General features: G+C 38.4%; 1 protein-coding gene across 4 annotated transcripts in view; it reads left to right on the forward strand.

Moving 5' to 3' along the window:
- Cul1 (cullin 1) overlaps positions 1-15,651 on the forward strand; it is a 74,555-nt gene that overhangs the window by 23,225 nt on the left and 35,679 nt on the right. For all 4 annotated transcript variants that reach the window (XM_021164540.2, XM_029478302.1, XM_021164539.2 and 1 more), the window contains exon 2: positions 8,388-8,688. In XM_021164540.2, coding sequence (XP_021020199.1) covers positions 8,549-8,688 — 140 coding nt within the window. In that variant the 5' untranslated portion in view covers positions 8,388-8,548. The remainder of the gene's footprint in view (positions 1-8,387; positions 8,689-15,651) is intronic.

Here is a 15,651-nt window from a genome sequence, read left to right on the forward strand (position 1 = left end):
TTATCATGAATGGGTGTTGGATTTTGTCAAATGCTTTCTCACCATCTAATGAGATGATCATGTGGTTTTTGTCTTTGAGTTTGTTTATATAGTGGATTATGTTGATGGATTTCCATATATTAAACCATCTCTGCATCCCTGGGATGAAGCCTACTTGATCATGATGGATGATTGTTTTGATGTGTTCTGAGATTAGGTTTGTGAGGATTTTATTGAGTATTTTTGCATCTATATTCATAAGGGAAATTGTTCTGAAGTTCTCTTTCTTTGTTGGGTCTTTATGTGGTTTATGTGTCAGAGTTATTGTGGCTTCATAGAATGAATTGGGTAGAGTACCTTCTGTTTCTATTTTTTGGAATAGTTTGAGGAGAATTGGAATTAGGTCTTCTTTGAAGGTCTGATAGAATTCTGTACTAAACCCATCTGGTCCTGGGCTTTTTTTGGTTGCGAGACTATTAATGACTGCTTCTATTTCTTTAGGGGAAATTGGACTGTTTAGATCATTAATCTGATCCTGATTTAACTTTGGCACCTGGAATCTGCCTAGGAAATTGTCCATTTCATCCAGGTTTTCCAGTTTTGTTGAGTATAACCTTTTGTATAAGTATCTGATGGTGTTTTGTATTTCCTCAGGTTCTGTTGTTATGTCTCCTTTTTCATTTTTGATTTTGTTAATTAGGATACTGTCCCTGTGCCCTCTAGTTAGTCTGGCTAAGGGTTTATCTGTCTTGTTGATTTTTCTCAAAAGAACCAGCTCCTGATTTGGTTGATTCTTTGTATAGTTCTTTTTGTTTCCACTTGGTTGATTTCAGTCCTGAGTTTGATTATTTCCTGCCNTCTACTCGTCTTGGGTGAATTTGCTTCCTTTTTTCCTAGAGCTTTTGGGTGTGTTGTAAGGCTGCTAGTGTATGCTCTCTCTAGTTTCTTTTTGGCGACTCTCAGAGCTATGAGTTTTCCTCTTAGGAATGCTTTCATTGTGTCCCATAAGTTTGGGTATGCTGTGGCTTCGTTTTCATTAAACTCTAAAAAGTCTTTAATCTCTTTCTTTATTTCTCCTTGACCAAGGTATCATTGAGTAGAGTGTTGTTCAACTTCCCCATGAATGTTGCCTATTATTTATGTTGTTATTAAAGATCAGCCTTAGTCTATGGTGATCTGATAGGATGCATGGGACAATTTCAATAATTTTGTATCTGTTGAAGGCCTGTTTTGTGACTGATTATATGGTCAGTTTTGGAGGAGGTACCATGAGGTGCTGAGAAGAAGGTATATCCTTTTGTTTTAGGATAAAATGTTCTATAGACATCTGTTAAATTCATTTGTTTTATAACTTCTGTTAGTTTCACTGTGTTTAGTTTCTGTTTCCAGGATTTGTCCATTGATGAGAATGGGGTGTTGAAGTCTTCCACTATTATTGTGTGAGGTGCAATGTGTGCTTTGAGCTTTACTAAAGTTTCCTTAATGAATGTGGCTGCCCTTGCATTTGGAGCATAGATATTCAGAATTGAGAGTTCATCTTGGAAGATTTTACCTTTTGATGAGTATGAAGTGTCCCTCCTTGTCTTTTTTGATAACTTTGGGTTGGAAGTCGATTTTATTCAATATTAGAATGGCTACTCCAGCTTGTTTCTTCGGACCATTTGCTTGCAAAATTGTTTTCCAGCCTTTTACTCTGAGGTAGTGTCTTTGTCCCCGAGGTGGGTTTCCTGAAAGCAGCAAAATGTTGAGTACTGTTTATGTAGCCAGTCTGTTAGTCTGTCTTTTTATTGGGGAATTGAGTCCATTGATATTTAGAGATATTAAGGAAAAGTAATTGTTGCTTCCTGTTATTTTTGTTGTTAAGAGTTGGGATTCTGTTCGTGAGGCTATCTCCTTTTAGGTTTGTTTGAACTATTGCTTTCTTGCTTTTTCTAGGGCATAATTTTTCTGTTCGTGTTGGATTTTCCCTTTATTATCCTTTGAAGGGCTGGATTCTTGGGAAGATATTGTGTGAATTTGGTTTCGTCATGGAATACTTTGGTTCCTCCATCTATGGTAATTGAGAGTTTTGCTGGGTATTGTAGGCCTGGCTGGCATTTGTGTTCTCTTAGGGTCTGTATAACATCTGTCCAGGATCTTCTGGCTTTCATAGTCTCTGGTGAGAAGTCTGGTGTAATTCTAATAGGTCTGCCTTTATAAGTTACTTGACCTTTTTCTCTTACTGCTTTTAATATTTAGTGCATTTGTTCTGATTATTATGTGTCGGGAGGAAGTTCTTTTCTGGTCCAGTTCTGTAGGCTTCTTGTATGTTCATGGTCATCTCTTTCTTTAGGTTAGGAAAGTTTTCTTCTATAATTTTGTTGAAGATATTTACTGGCCCTTTAAGTTGAAAATCTTCTCATCTATACCTATTATCCTTAGGTTTGGTCTTCTCATTGTGTCCTGGATTTCCTGGATGTTTTGAGTTAGGATCTCTTTGCATTTTGCATTTTCTTTGATTGTTGTGTCCATGTTTTCTATGGAATCTTCTGCACCTGTGATTCTCGCATCTATGTTCTCTGATTTTTTCCCCCTAGGATTTCTATCTCCAGAGTTGCCTCCCTTTGGGTTTTCTTTAATTGTTTCTACTTCCATTTTTAGATCTTGGATGGTTTTGTTTAATTCCATCACCTGTTTGGTTGTGTTTTCCTGTAATTAAGGACTTCTACCTGTTTAGCAGTGGTCTCCTCCATTTCTTTGAGTTATTAATGCCCTTCTTAAAATCATCTATCAGCATCATGAGAAATGATTTTAAATCAGAATCTTGCTTTTCAGGTGTGTTGGGGTATCCAGGACTCACTGTGGTGGGCATACTTGGTTCTGATGATGCCGAGTGGTCTTGGTTTCTGTTAGTAAGATTCTTATGTTTGTTTGCCTTTCACCATCTGGTAATCTCTGCTGTTAGATGTTCTAGCTGTCTCTGCCAGGAGCTTGTTCCTCCTGTGATTCTGTTAGTCTCTGTCAGCACTCCTGGGAGTCCAACTCTCTCATGAGTCCCAGTGGTCAGAGCACTCTCTGCAGGCAAGCTCTCCTCTTGCAGGGAAAGTGCACAGAAGTCTGGAGCTCAGATCCACCTCCTCAGTTCCCGGGGTCAGAGCCCTCCCTGTAGGCCAACTCTCCTCTGGTGGGGAAGGTGCCCAGGGGTCTTGGTCTCAGCTCCACCTCCTGGCTGAGGATGAAGGTCAGAAGGTACCCTGTCCAAGAAGCTCAGTTGCTTCTGCTGCTCACATGCTCTCCTGCATACACTGGTCTCAGTGATCCCAAGATCCTGGGTGTATTAGGGTGCCTGTGGCATGTAGAGAGAGTCCTGTGGGGACTTTGGGACCGTCCGCTGAGTTTGCACCCAAGATGGCATGGAGCTCTACAGTACATTTATTAAGTATGTATGTGCCACATTGCAAGTATTGTGTATAAGAGATAGAAAATAATTTATCAAGTATTGCTCAGGATCATTTAAGTTTTTAATCGTATTAAAATGTTACTGTACTAAGGCTGCAGAGATGGCTCATTGGGTAATTCACTTGTCACAGTTTTAAGGACCAGAATTTATGTTCTTACTCCCAAGTAAACACTGGTGGACTGTAATTCTAACATTCAGAAGACAGAAATGATTCTGAGAACAAGCTAGCTGGCTACACTAGAAGAATTGACAAACTTTGGGTTTAAGTGAGTGAGAAACTGTGCCTGTTTGAGGTATATGGTAGAGAGCAGTTAAGGAAGATATACCACATCAACCTCCGGCCTTCATCCACATACGAGTGAACACCATACCCATGAATAAATAATAAGGGACCAAGCTAGAAAAGCTAAATTTAGTCCTATTTAAATTTAAAAACAAATTTTAGATGTACTTTTCATTAACTCTAGGCTTTTGTCTTGCTATTTTTTTTTCTTTTTGTTTTTCAGCAGCAATCAACCAAAGCAGTTATAGTCTTTTTCTTGAAAACCCCTAATTCTTTTTTTTTTCCTTAAAGATTTATTATTATTATTATACATAAGTACACTGTAGCTAACTTCAGAAACACCAGAAGAGGGCATCAGATCTCATTACAGGTAGTTATGAGCCACCATGTGGTTGCTGGGATTTGAGCTCAGTACCTTTGGAAGAGCAGTCAGTGCTCTTACCCACTGAGCCATCTCACCAGCCCCGAAAACCCCTAATTCTTGTGTTCCTGTTACAACTCTGATTTGAATCATCTCACTTTAACACTTCTGGTAATGTTTTTAGTCTTAGTTTATGGAAATGAAGTCAGGTATGACGCATTCTAGAGGGCTGGAGGAAGAATTGAGATGAACACACAGTTGTTTACCCTTAAGGTTTATGGATTCTGCCTTTGAGTAGACATGTATTTAAAGGTGTTAAGAATTTATATTCTTTGGTGCTCAGCTTTCAGGGGAATGATGCTTGAAGAAACACATTAAAGTTTCTGACCTTTAAGTTCATGCAGTTGGTGGCTCTGAGGTAGCCAGGTCTTGCAGAGTAGAGGCTGTCCTCTTTGAGTATACAGCCACTTCTCCTAGGCCTGTTTATTTTGACTGTTGTGTTCTATTGTTTTTAAGACAAAAGCAAAGACTGGAAGCTATTGTAATTCACATAGGCTTCATGAGCCAATGGGTCAATGTGTGGGGGTACAACTGATTCTGTCATCTGTGACTTGTGACTGTACTTGGTTGGTGATGTTTTGTGCCTTAGTTGCCTCTCAGGAATTTGTGACCTACGCATCTTCCATTGGAATTGGAAGGAGCCTTTATGGCTAGGGTTCCCGAAGAACACTGACTTGGTGTAAGGGGATCTATATAGCTGCCTTAGCTGTCATTACTTCTCTCACTGGCAACCTAATCTACAGGCTGTTGGGACTACACTCTCAAATTATGTTACAGATCTGCAGATGATGTGTTCTCAAAAACTTGTGGAGCTTTGCCACCCAGCTTGGTAATCCTATAATGCCAACAGCACTTGAAAACAGCCCGATTTCCTAAGTGTATCTTGTTAAGATTTTGTTGAAATTAACTGTAAGTTGGAGAGCTCCCAAGCCTTCTGGATGTGTAATAAGAAAAGAAGAAACTTTTACTTCTTAAACTATCTGAACTCTGACTTAGGAAATCTGCTGTAATTTTCAGGTTTTTAATGACTTATAGAGGATGTCTAGTGTTAAAATCAACAGTGATAATAAGCCAGTCATTTGTGGGTACCACTTCTGCTTTACTGCTCGAGTTTTGCAGTCAGTTCATCTCACCAGCATTGGGCAGTATAAAGGCAGATTAAGCATACATAGTTGTATTTTCGCACACATAACCTAGGCTGGCAGATTCCAAAGCCACAGCCTATATGGCTGTTGGCATGGTCTGATGAACATTCCTAACTTGCTGAGGTGCCTTGTGTGGAGAGACTGCTCAGAGTTAAATAAATACAGGTCAGCTTTAGCTACAGGCAGCCCTACTCTCCTGGTCCCTGCAAGTTTGAAGGCCCTCTGAAGCAAGGACAGAGGGTTTGCCTTGGGTTTTAAGACCTGAATTACAAACCACCTCAGCTCAATTGGCTTTCTGATCTTTATTTCACAAATGCCTATAATTTAAGATTATTTGCCTACATTGGTGACTGTACCAGCTTGTGATCTGCCCTTGAGATGTTTCTGCAGTGTGCTTATGTTTAGCAGTTCCTTTCAGTCTTAGATTTGGGTTCCTCTGCTATATTAATTACAACATAGTAGGGTGAGGCTATCTAGGAGATATTACAAATGTTAAGATAAGGTTGTTCTTATACTGACTTGGAAATCTTTGAGGACCTCAGATTGGTAGATTGTGAATTTCTTTATTTTTTTTTAAGATTTATTTATTATGTGTAAGTACACTGTAGCCTGTCTTCAGACACTCCAGAAGAGGGTGTCAGATTTCATTATGGATGGTTTTGAGCTAACATGTGGTTGCTGGGATTTGAACTCAGGACCTTCAGAAGAGCAGTCAGTGCTCTAAACCGCTGAGCCATCTCATCAGCCCCTGATTGTGAATTTCAATACTCAGTATGGATAACTAGAGAGAAGGCACAGAATACAAAAGGGAGGGAGGACAGTGCATAGAGTATGTATCAAGCATATTGTTTATACTAGGATGGAAAATATTTTGTGTATGCATATGCCAGACAAGTGGGTAAATATTAAGAGGACAGCTTGCAGGACAGTATGGTCCTAGGGATTGACCATTAACTTGGAATTAGGCTGACAGTTTCAGGTCTGCTGCTTTAAGAAGGGACAAGGGCTGGTTGCAGATGGATAGATGTATGAGAGTCCAGTTCATAAAAATGATGATGGCTACTGGAAGAGGAAGCAATAGGGATTCAATTCAATGTGAAGTGTCCTTGGCAGTATCAATAGCACTCTATCAGAATCCCCTCAAGAGTACTAAAAGGTGGGTAAAGTGATGTTCCCAATTCTGAGTTGGGCTGCTCATGGAGAATGTACTCAGGTGCTGGAGAATATTTTTCTCCATTGTTGGTAGGAATTAGAAATTACTGCACAGTTGATTCTAGTTTAGACAAATCTAAGTTCTCCATGGAGAAATGGTAAAGAACTGGTGGGAGATTTAGGAGTAAAAGCTGATCCTATCGCATCAGTCTAAAGGCTGATTATTATCAAGTGGGGTAGTGTACTATATTTCCCCCAAGGTGAGTAAAAAAAAGTTGAAACTGTGTAGGAAACATTTTATCTTTATCTTGCATTGTATTGGTTGTTTCACATTTGAACACACATTTGAATATATGAAATACATTTAGGATAGGTGTGATGGTATAGTTTCATAAAATATCTAGTCCTATTAATCACATTATAAATGTTAGAGATGATTGAACTTTCAGTAGTCAAAAGTTAAATTATGGGCTGGAGAGATGGCTCAGGGGTTAAGAGCACCGACTGCCCCTCCAAAGGTCCTGAGTTCAAATCCCAGCAACCACATGGTGGCTCACAACCATCCGTAACAAGATCTGATGCCCTCTTCTGGAGTGTCTGAAGATAGCTACAGCATACTTACATATAATAAATAAATAAATCTTAAAAAAAAAAGTTAAATTATATGCATGACCTACAAGGGCCTTAAATGGGCCTAGTATTGTGTGGAATTTTGTAATGTTAGTGAAAATATATGGTGTGCTGAATGACTTGTTATCCCATGCGTTGATTTGTAGACTAGCAACCTGTGCTGACATCTCTCATCTCATTTTCTTCATTTACATTTTGTAAAATTAAAAAATTGGGAATTTCTGATTTGTACTTAGAAACACTTATGTAAAATCTCTACATTTTAATGTGATGTGTATAAACAATTCTATAGAATGTGCACACTGTGAAGTACCAACTAAATACAGAATGGTATTCCATAGAGTCCTTGATTGGTGACTCCAACATCAGAAGCATTATAAATTGTGTTTTGAAGTAGCACCATACACTTAGAAATAATAATCATATTATCACATTATTTCCATATTAACAATACCATAACGATTTGGTAAGCATTTACTGTCAAATATTCTATTTATTTTCTATATATTTTATTATCTTTAAATTTTACAGCAGCCATGTCAGGAAAGTAATTTGCCTCCATTTTGCAGGCTAGGAAGTTCAAGATTAGTAAGGAAGGTATGAGCTGAGCTTCAAAACTTGGAATCTGGGATACTTTGTAAATTTAGATAATTCTTCCCAAATTCCCTTGTAAAAAGAAAGTCCTGTGTCCTTTTATCTTCACACTTACCAGTGTTAGTTTTTCCAAGTGTTAAGTGAAGAATTTCTAAAACTTACAGGCTACTAGTGAGATTGCATTGCTTTTTGTACTTTTTAGCTAAACTCTTCTCATTTTTCTGGGAATTTCCTAAGCTTGTTCTCTGCTGTGTCTTCTTTTGAGTTTGTCTGACTATTATGTAGGTCCAGTGCTATGTTTCAACCTTTGATGACTTTAGAAGGTAAAGAATGACAGCAGTCTCTTATACTTGTTTTTCTCAACATTTTTCAAGAACAATAATAGTTGAATGATTTTGGATGAAATGTCTAAATATATTTTACATACATACCATAGAGTGAGTTTATTTCCATGTAGAAAGTGAGAATGTGGCCGGGTGTGGTGGCGCACGCCTTTAATCCCAGCACTAAGGAGGCAGAGGCAGGCGGATTTCTGAGTTCGAGGCCAGCCTGGTCTACAAAGTGAGTTCCAGGACAGCCAGGGCTATACAGAGAAACCCTGTCTCAAAAAACCAAAAAGAAAAAAAAAAAAAAGAAAGTGAGAATTACCTATAGACACCCACAGATTGTTTCTGTCAGAGTGTCTTGTCCTGTTACCAACCCCAGAAAGTAGAATTGACCAGTTCTCTTTTATTTCATCTTCAGGTTTGCCTGCAATGAGACTTTACTCTCTACACTTAAAGAATATTCTTTCTGAGCTGCTGTGAATAAATTTGGAATGATATTGTCTATTTTCAACTAATGGAGAACTAGCTGTAACTTGAACAAGGATTATTGTACTGGACAACTTCAGAACATTGCTCACAATGTCATCAAACAGGAGTCAGAATCCTCATGGACTGAAGCAGATTGGTCTTGACCAGATCTGGGATGACCTCAGAGCTGGAATTCAGCAAGTATATACCAGACAAAGCATGGCAAAGTCCAGATACATGGAACTCTACACGTATCCTCTTGCTTGAGCTGTGGTTGGTGTGTCTAGGGTTGGATTATTTAGTGTTATGGTGTTTGAATTATTAGGAATGTTATGTCATATTTCCTTCTTTGTTTACCTATAATAAAATTCTAAGTTCGTTTTTATATCTCTTTTTCAGCAGAGGTATTTTGGCTAGATAGATATTTAAGGTGGTGCTGGCTAGTAACCCCAGATGTTTTATATGTGTGTGTGTGTGTCACTCATGGAGGACAATGAAAGAATGAATCACTTCCTCCTGCCATCACAGTGTGGGTCTCAGGGTTGAACTTAGGTCTTTAGGCTTGGCAGCAAGCACTTCTACCTGCTGAGGTTCTTGCCAACTTTATTCTCCCCCCCTCCCCCAACCATATCATTAGCTTCTATGTATGTAGATTCAGCCAACTATAGATTGAAAATATTTGAACAAAAAAGTCTCTTTATTAAACATGTAGAACCTTTTGGTCATTCTCTGAGCTTGTAACAGTTGTTGTGTAGCATTTGTGTAGTATTAAGCATTTTATGTAATCCAGAGATGGTTTATAGTGTGAAGATGCAGGTAAATTATATACAAATTCATTGTTATATTTTATCATGTAATAGTTTAGATTTCCTTGGGAGGTCCTATAATGATTTACACCATTGTTTAGTTACTTTTCACTGTTCTGTTGCCACTGTGAGAAACCATGACCAAGGCAACTCAGAAAAGACATTTAATTGGGAGCTTTCTTAGAGTTTCAGAGGGTGCGTCCAGCAGGCAGGCAGGTATCGTGCTGGAGCAGTAACTGAGAGCTCACATCTCATACACACCTTGGGGGTAGAGGGGCTAATGGGGAGAACATTGAGCTCTTGAAATCTCAGAGCCCATTATTCCCAGTGACTAATCTCCAAATAGGCCACATCTTCTAACTGGAAACAGTTCTACCAATTGTGAAACAAGAGCCTACGATATCCATTCTCATTCACACTACCACACCTGTAAACCCGAAGAAGTAACTATATAAAATTTAGGTCCTTAGCAATAATACCCATATTTCAAAGTGCTCAATGGCTAAATAATAAAATATATTGTAGAAAGTTCAGTGGGCAGTATTGTCCTAAGTGGGTTTAAATGCTCATTGTGGCTGCTATTATGTTACAGGAGAATAAGGTAGTTGTATCACAGTCTGGTCCACAAAGTCCTAGAATATTTTCTATCCATCCTTAACTATGCAAAAACTGCCTACCAGTTCAGAATGACACACCTAGAACAAAAGCTTGAATATTATGATCCTATTTGCATTACACAGTTCTAAGAGAGTATGGTAATTAACTTTTCTGTTTGGTCTAACAAAGCAGCTTAAGGAAATAAGGGTTTATATGTGTTTATAGTTCACAGGTACAGTTCATCACCGCAGGGAAGATGTGGAGGTAGAGTCAGGGTGATCAGGAGTTCAAGGACATCCTTAACATAGCAAGGTCAAGGCCAGCCTAAACTTCTTGAGACCTTCTTTTTATTTACTTATTTTTTTTAAAAAATGAAGATCTAAAGCTCAGCTAACTGAATGGAGCAGATTGATACTGATCCGAGAAGCAGCTCTACTGTGGGCACTGTGATGGCAGGAGTGTGCAGCTGCTGGCAGCAGTGTCCACAGGAAGCAGTGTGATGAGTGTTCGTGCTTCTCTTGCTCCTCTCTCTTCTGTCTAAAGATGCTATGCTGCCCATGAGTTGGTACTGCTCATCCAAAGTGGATCTTCCTCCTCAGCTAATCCCCTTTTAGAATTCTCCCACAGGTACCCACCAGAGATGCTTCTTGTAGGTAATCCTGAGTCCTCTGGCCACAGTGGAGATTAACCATCACAAAATGCAATTTTATTGGGTTTTGGTTCATAATGTATATGAAGGACTATGCTATCTCTTGTAAAAGTTATAAGGTTTTAAAAGGCATAATTCCTGCTATTGTAACATTTTTTAAGATTGATTTTTATATACTGTGTATTTGTGTTTTACCTACATGTATGCAATGTGCACCACATCTATGCTTCCTAACTGAGGAGGCCTAAAGAGAGCACCTGTTCTCCTGGAACTGGAATTATGGATGCAGTGCTAGGAACTAAAGCACTGGTCCTCTGCAAGAGCTACAAGTATTCTACACCACTGAGCTGTCTAGCCTCGAATTTGTAGTTTCTTGATCCTATATAAATATAAAATTAAAATTAGAATTTACCAGTCAGGCTTGGTGACTTAGGTCTGTGATTCCATCAGCTCTAAGGAAGAAGAGTCAGGGTGATCAGGAGGTCAAGAACATCCTCAACATAGCAAGGTCCAGACGGGCCTAAACTATTTGAGACCTTCTTCTTTTTTTTTTTTTTTTTAAATTAATTTATTTATTTTTATTTTTTATTTTTTTGGTTTTTTGAGACAGGGTTTCTCTGTGTAGCCCTGGCTGTCCTTGAACTCAGTTTGTAGACCAGGCTGGCCTTGAACCCAGAAATCTGCCTGCCTCTGCTTCCCAAGTGCTGGGATTAAAGGAGACCTTCTTTTAAAAAGAAGAATGAGAAGGAAGAAGGAGGAGGAGGATGAAGAAGAAGAGGAAGAGGAGGAGGGAGGGGGAGGAGAGGAGGAGGAGAAGAAATAATAATAATAATAATAATAATAATAATAATAATAATAATAATAAAGCTCAGCTAACTTAAGGGAGCAAATTGATACTGATCCAGAACATTTAGTTGCTCATTTAATTGGTATGTGAGTTTAAAACTTTAGTATATATCAGTACTTATCAAAACAGGCTATATAACATTTAAATACTTTAATTTTAGAATACTTAAATTAACTAATAAATGTCTATTCTATATCTAATAATTATATATCTAATATATGTTTCTAATATGCATCCATAACATACATGTATTTTTATACTTAAATGCATTTATTCTGTTTATTTAAAAATAGGGACAACCACCTGTAACCAGCTCCAGAGAATTGGATATCCCTACCCTTCTCAGGTAATCCCACACATACACACACATACTCACACACAGAGACATAATAAAAAATAAAAAAAAGCTTAAAAGCAAAAACAACTTTGGGTTGACAAGATACTTCAGTTAATAAAGGCCCTTGCTACCAAGCCTTACAACCTACGTTAAGTCCCTGGATCCTACGTGGTGGAAGTTAAGAACTAAGCTTGCCTTCTGACCTCTACAGTCATGCTGGGGCATGTGTGCCATCTCTCCATCACCTCCACTAAAACAAACAAAATAATTAAAATATGGGTCTACCAGTATGATGGTGTAATACCTTTAATCTCAGCATAGAGGCAGAGGCAGGCGGATCTCTCTTGAGTTCAAGGCCAACCTGGTCAGGTTTATACAGTGTTAAACAGAGAAACCCTGTCTCAGAAAATAAAAAGCAAAAACAAAAAATTAAAGCTTGGGGCTAGAGAAATGACTTAGTGGTTAAGAGCACTTTTTGCGCTTCAGATAACCTGAGTTCAGTTGCCAGCATATGTATTGGGCAGCTCACACAGCCTGCATATCCAGCTTCAGGGGACCCCAGCACCTTCTCTTACCTTCTTGGTCACACACATAAAAATAACGCAGTCTTTAAAAGAAAATTCGAAAGTAGTAACAGCTTAGTTGAAGTATTAACACACTTAAAAATTAATTCATTTTAGTAGTATGCAGTGATTTTCAGCATATTTAGTTTTATAACTATCAGTGTCTGCATTTAGAGTGTGTGTGTGTATAAAATTTTTGTTTAGTTATATGAGTGAGGGTTTTAGGGTGTTTTACTTGCATGTATTGTGTTAGATGCCCTGGAGGTGGAATTACAGTCACCTATGAAGTGCCATGGATGTTGGGGATTAAATCCAGGTCCTATTACAGAAAGTGTGTTTAACCACTGAACTAACTCTCCAGTGCCCTTAGGATATTTTCCTCACCCCTGAAAGATTCAATTAGGAATTGAATATCCACACCCCTATCCCCCTTCTCTGGCAGTCACTGATCTAGTTTCTTTGAATTTGTCTGTTCTAGACTTATCCTGTAAACATTTATACAGTATATGGCTTTGTGTCTGGTATCTTTCACTTAGCATAATGGTTGTAAGCTTCATCCTTTCTTTCATGACTGGTTTGTATGGACGTTTTACATTGTGCTTATCCGTTCATCAGTGATGAATGTCTTTTGTTATTTCCTTGTATTTGTGTCAGATACACTGTTATGAACATCGTGTACTAGTTGTTGAGTGACCATATGTTCACTCATTCTCTTGAGTAGGTAGGTGTAGGTACCTGTGAGAGAAATTGCTGAGTCATAGATAGATATGTTGGGTACTTTTAAGGAAAATGGGAGTTTTTGCCAAATGAGTGGATAGAGTATCTCACAGGCTTTTGCTTGCTATGACTGACTTGTGGCTGGCTTGCTTGTAATAGAACTAAAAGGCTGATTTCAGTGGTAAAGCAGTTTTCAGTTGGTAATGTTTTTAGAAACCCATGTGGTTGAGTTTTTGTTATTCACAAAAGCAGACCAGCATTACTTTGGTGACCAAGTAAACTTCATTACTAATCTATTTAGTTTTTTGTTTGTTTGTTTGCTTGTTTTAATTTAAAAATACTTTGTTTTTTTGAGATGGATTCATTATAATAGCCCAGACTGGCTTTAAACATGATTCTCCTGCCTCAGCCTACCAAGTGCTAGGATTTGTCTTACAGGTTATTATAGGTACCTGGCTCTAGGAAATTACTTTAGTTGATTGTTTAATTTGTGTAAGTATGTGCGTGCATGCTATGGGAACAGAACTTCATGAAGATATGTCTTTCCGTCTACACTCATGTGGGTTCTCAGGTCATATTCAGGTTGACAGGCTTTTGTGTAAGCTTCAGCAGCCCAAAATTTCTCAGTATGTAATTTTCACTCAATTAGACTTTTTTTTTTTGGCAGATTATTTTTGCTTTGGTAGGGCTGTGAGGAAGTAGAAACTTTGTATGCTTAAGAAATGACTGAATTCTCTTATTCTGTAGATAATTTTTGCTATTTTGATATCTGAAAAGTTTTAGCTTTGTGCCCTTGTTTTCACCTTGAGTGTCCGTGTCCGTGTGTGTGTGTGTGTGTGTGTGTGTGTGTGTGTGTGTGTATTCACAATAGTCACAATGGAGTACTTTTTTGTAGAAAACTATGAAGTCTTTTCTAGGTGGTGAGTAAATAATAGAGTAAATAATACTCATTACATAAGGAAATCTTGGTTCTCTTCTTAGGGTTATTTCATATAATGCCTTATACTGGGCTGAAGAAATTTTTAGTTTTAAAAAATCCTAATGTAAAGAATTTAAAAAGCATTCAAAGTTTATTTTCTAACAAAGAACATCAGCAGGCACTGGGCTTAAAAAGTGCTTATCCATAGAACACATTCCCAGAAGGAGCCACCGCTCTGTACTTGGCTGCTTCAGGTTGAACAGATACTGTTGTGTACACTTACCATTCCAGAAGAAAGAGGGTAGCTTAGCAAAGAGTTGTTTTTTAATACTAGAGTCAGGTGGAACAATCAAGAAGCTTGAGTAACATCCATATTTCAAGAAAGTCCTTTGATAGAGAGGACAAAGATCCCTCACTCATGAGTTGGGCCTTTCTTCATGAGACCCTCAGCAACATTTCATTGTCTACTTAATACTACATGTACAAAAGGTAATTAAAATAAAGGAATCAAAAGAACATCTTGACTATCTGCTGTTTCTGTCAGCCCAGTAACTCTTAGGTTTCAGACTGGCCTGGGACTTGGTAGAGTGCTTGCTTGTCTAGGTGCACACACTTCTGATTTTGAGGTGCACACACTTCTGATTTTGAGGTGCACACACTTCTGATTTTGATCCCAAGCATGGAAAAAAAAGTATGATTACATATTTTTTAAAATGAGGTAGAGAAATCAGATCTTTTGCTCAGGATTTTGTTATTTCCACTTCCTAGCGTTTGTTCAGTTCTCAGGGGAGAACTCTTTATAACATGGCAGTTGTTAGCTTACTGAGCATTACCTGAGGTAGCACTGTACTGATGCCTTTCCTTTTCCCATTTATGAATTCTCAAAACTTTGTCTTTTCTGTTTTTCTCTCAGTGGTGGTGTGAACTAGAAATTGTCTTCTCAGCTGGTTTTCCTAAAGTCTTTTCTTTTTCCCAGCAACCCTGTAAGGGTCTCATCCATGTTTCAGCCTTGGCTGTTTACCTCAGCAAGCCATTTGTAGCTCTAGGACTAGAATTCTTACACATATTTGCTCAGCTCTTGTGTATTCAGCACAGCCTTAATTCTGCAGAACCTGGTAGTTGTCTCCTCACTGCTGGCTGCTACTCAGATCTGCAGTTTCCTCTGCATTCTCTTATATAGGCAGTTGAGGTAGGAAGGAGACAGGAGGTAGGTGACAACTTCCTATTTCTACCTGCCTTCTGCAGATTTCTGTTTCCCAGAAAAGCAGGTCGAACAACAAATAGATTGTTTTCAAAATAGATTGCTGGTGATCTCCAGCCTTTTTGAAGTAACCATCTAAACCTACAAGTATATTTGAATGTTACATCTTGTACATTTAGGAGTCTTAAACCAGCCCGACTTTGCTCACTTGCTAGCATGGCTTATAGCAGATGAACCTAAAAATAGGAAAGTTTTCCAAACTTTTTCAAATGTGATCTAGCATTTCAGTAGGCCTATAATTGACCACGCTTTTAGAATATGACTCAGCCCAATCTATACCAGGGATATCCGATTCTAGCTGCTCAGGAAACTGGGGCAGGGTTCTTAAGATTTAAGATCTGTATGGACTCTGTACAGAGGCAGGTTCAAAGCCAGCCTTGGCAACTTAATGAGGCCATATCTGTGAAGTAAATACAAAGGAGCTGAGGTTATATAGCACAGTGAATGGTAGAGCACTTGCCTAGCATGTGCCAGGTCTTGGGTTCAGTCTCAGTGCTGTGAACATAATTAAGGCTCCA

This window comes from Mus caroli, chromosome 6 (assembly GCF_900094665.2).
Source record: "Mus caroli chromosome 6, CAROLI_EIJ_v1.1, whole genome shotgun sequence".
NCBI lineage: Eukaryota > Metazoa > Chordata > Mammalia > Rodentia > Muridae > Mus > Mus caroli.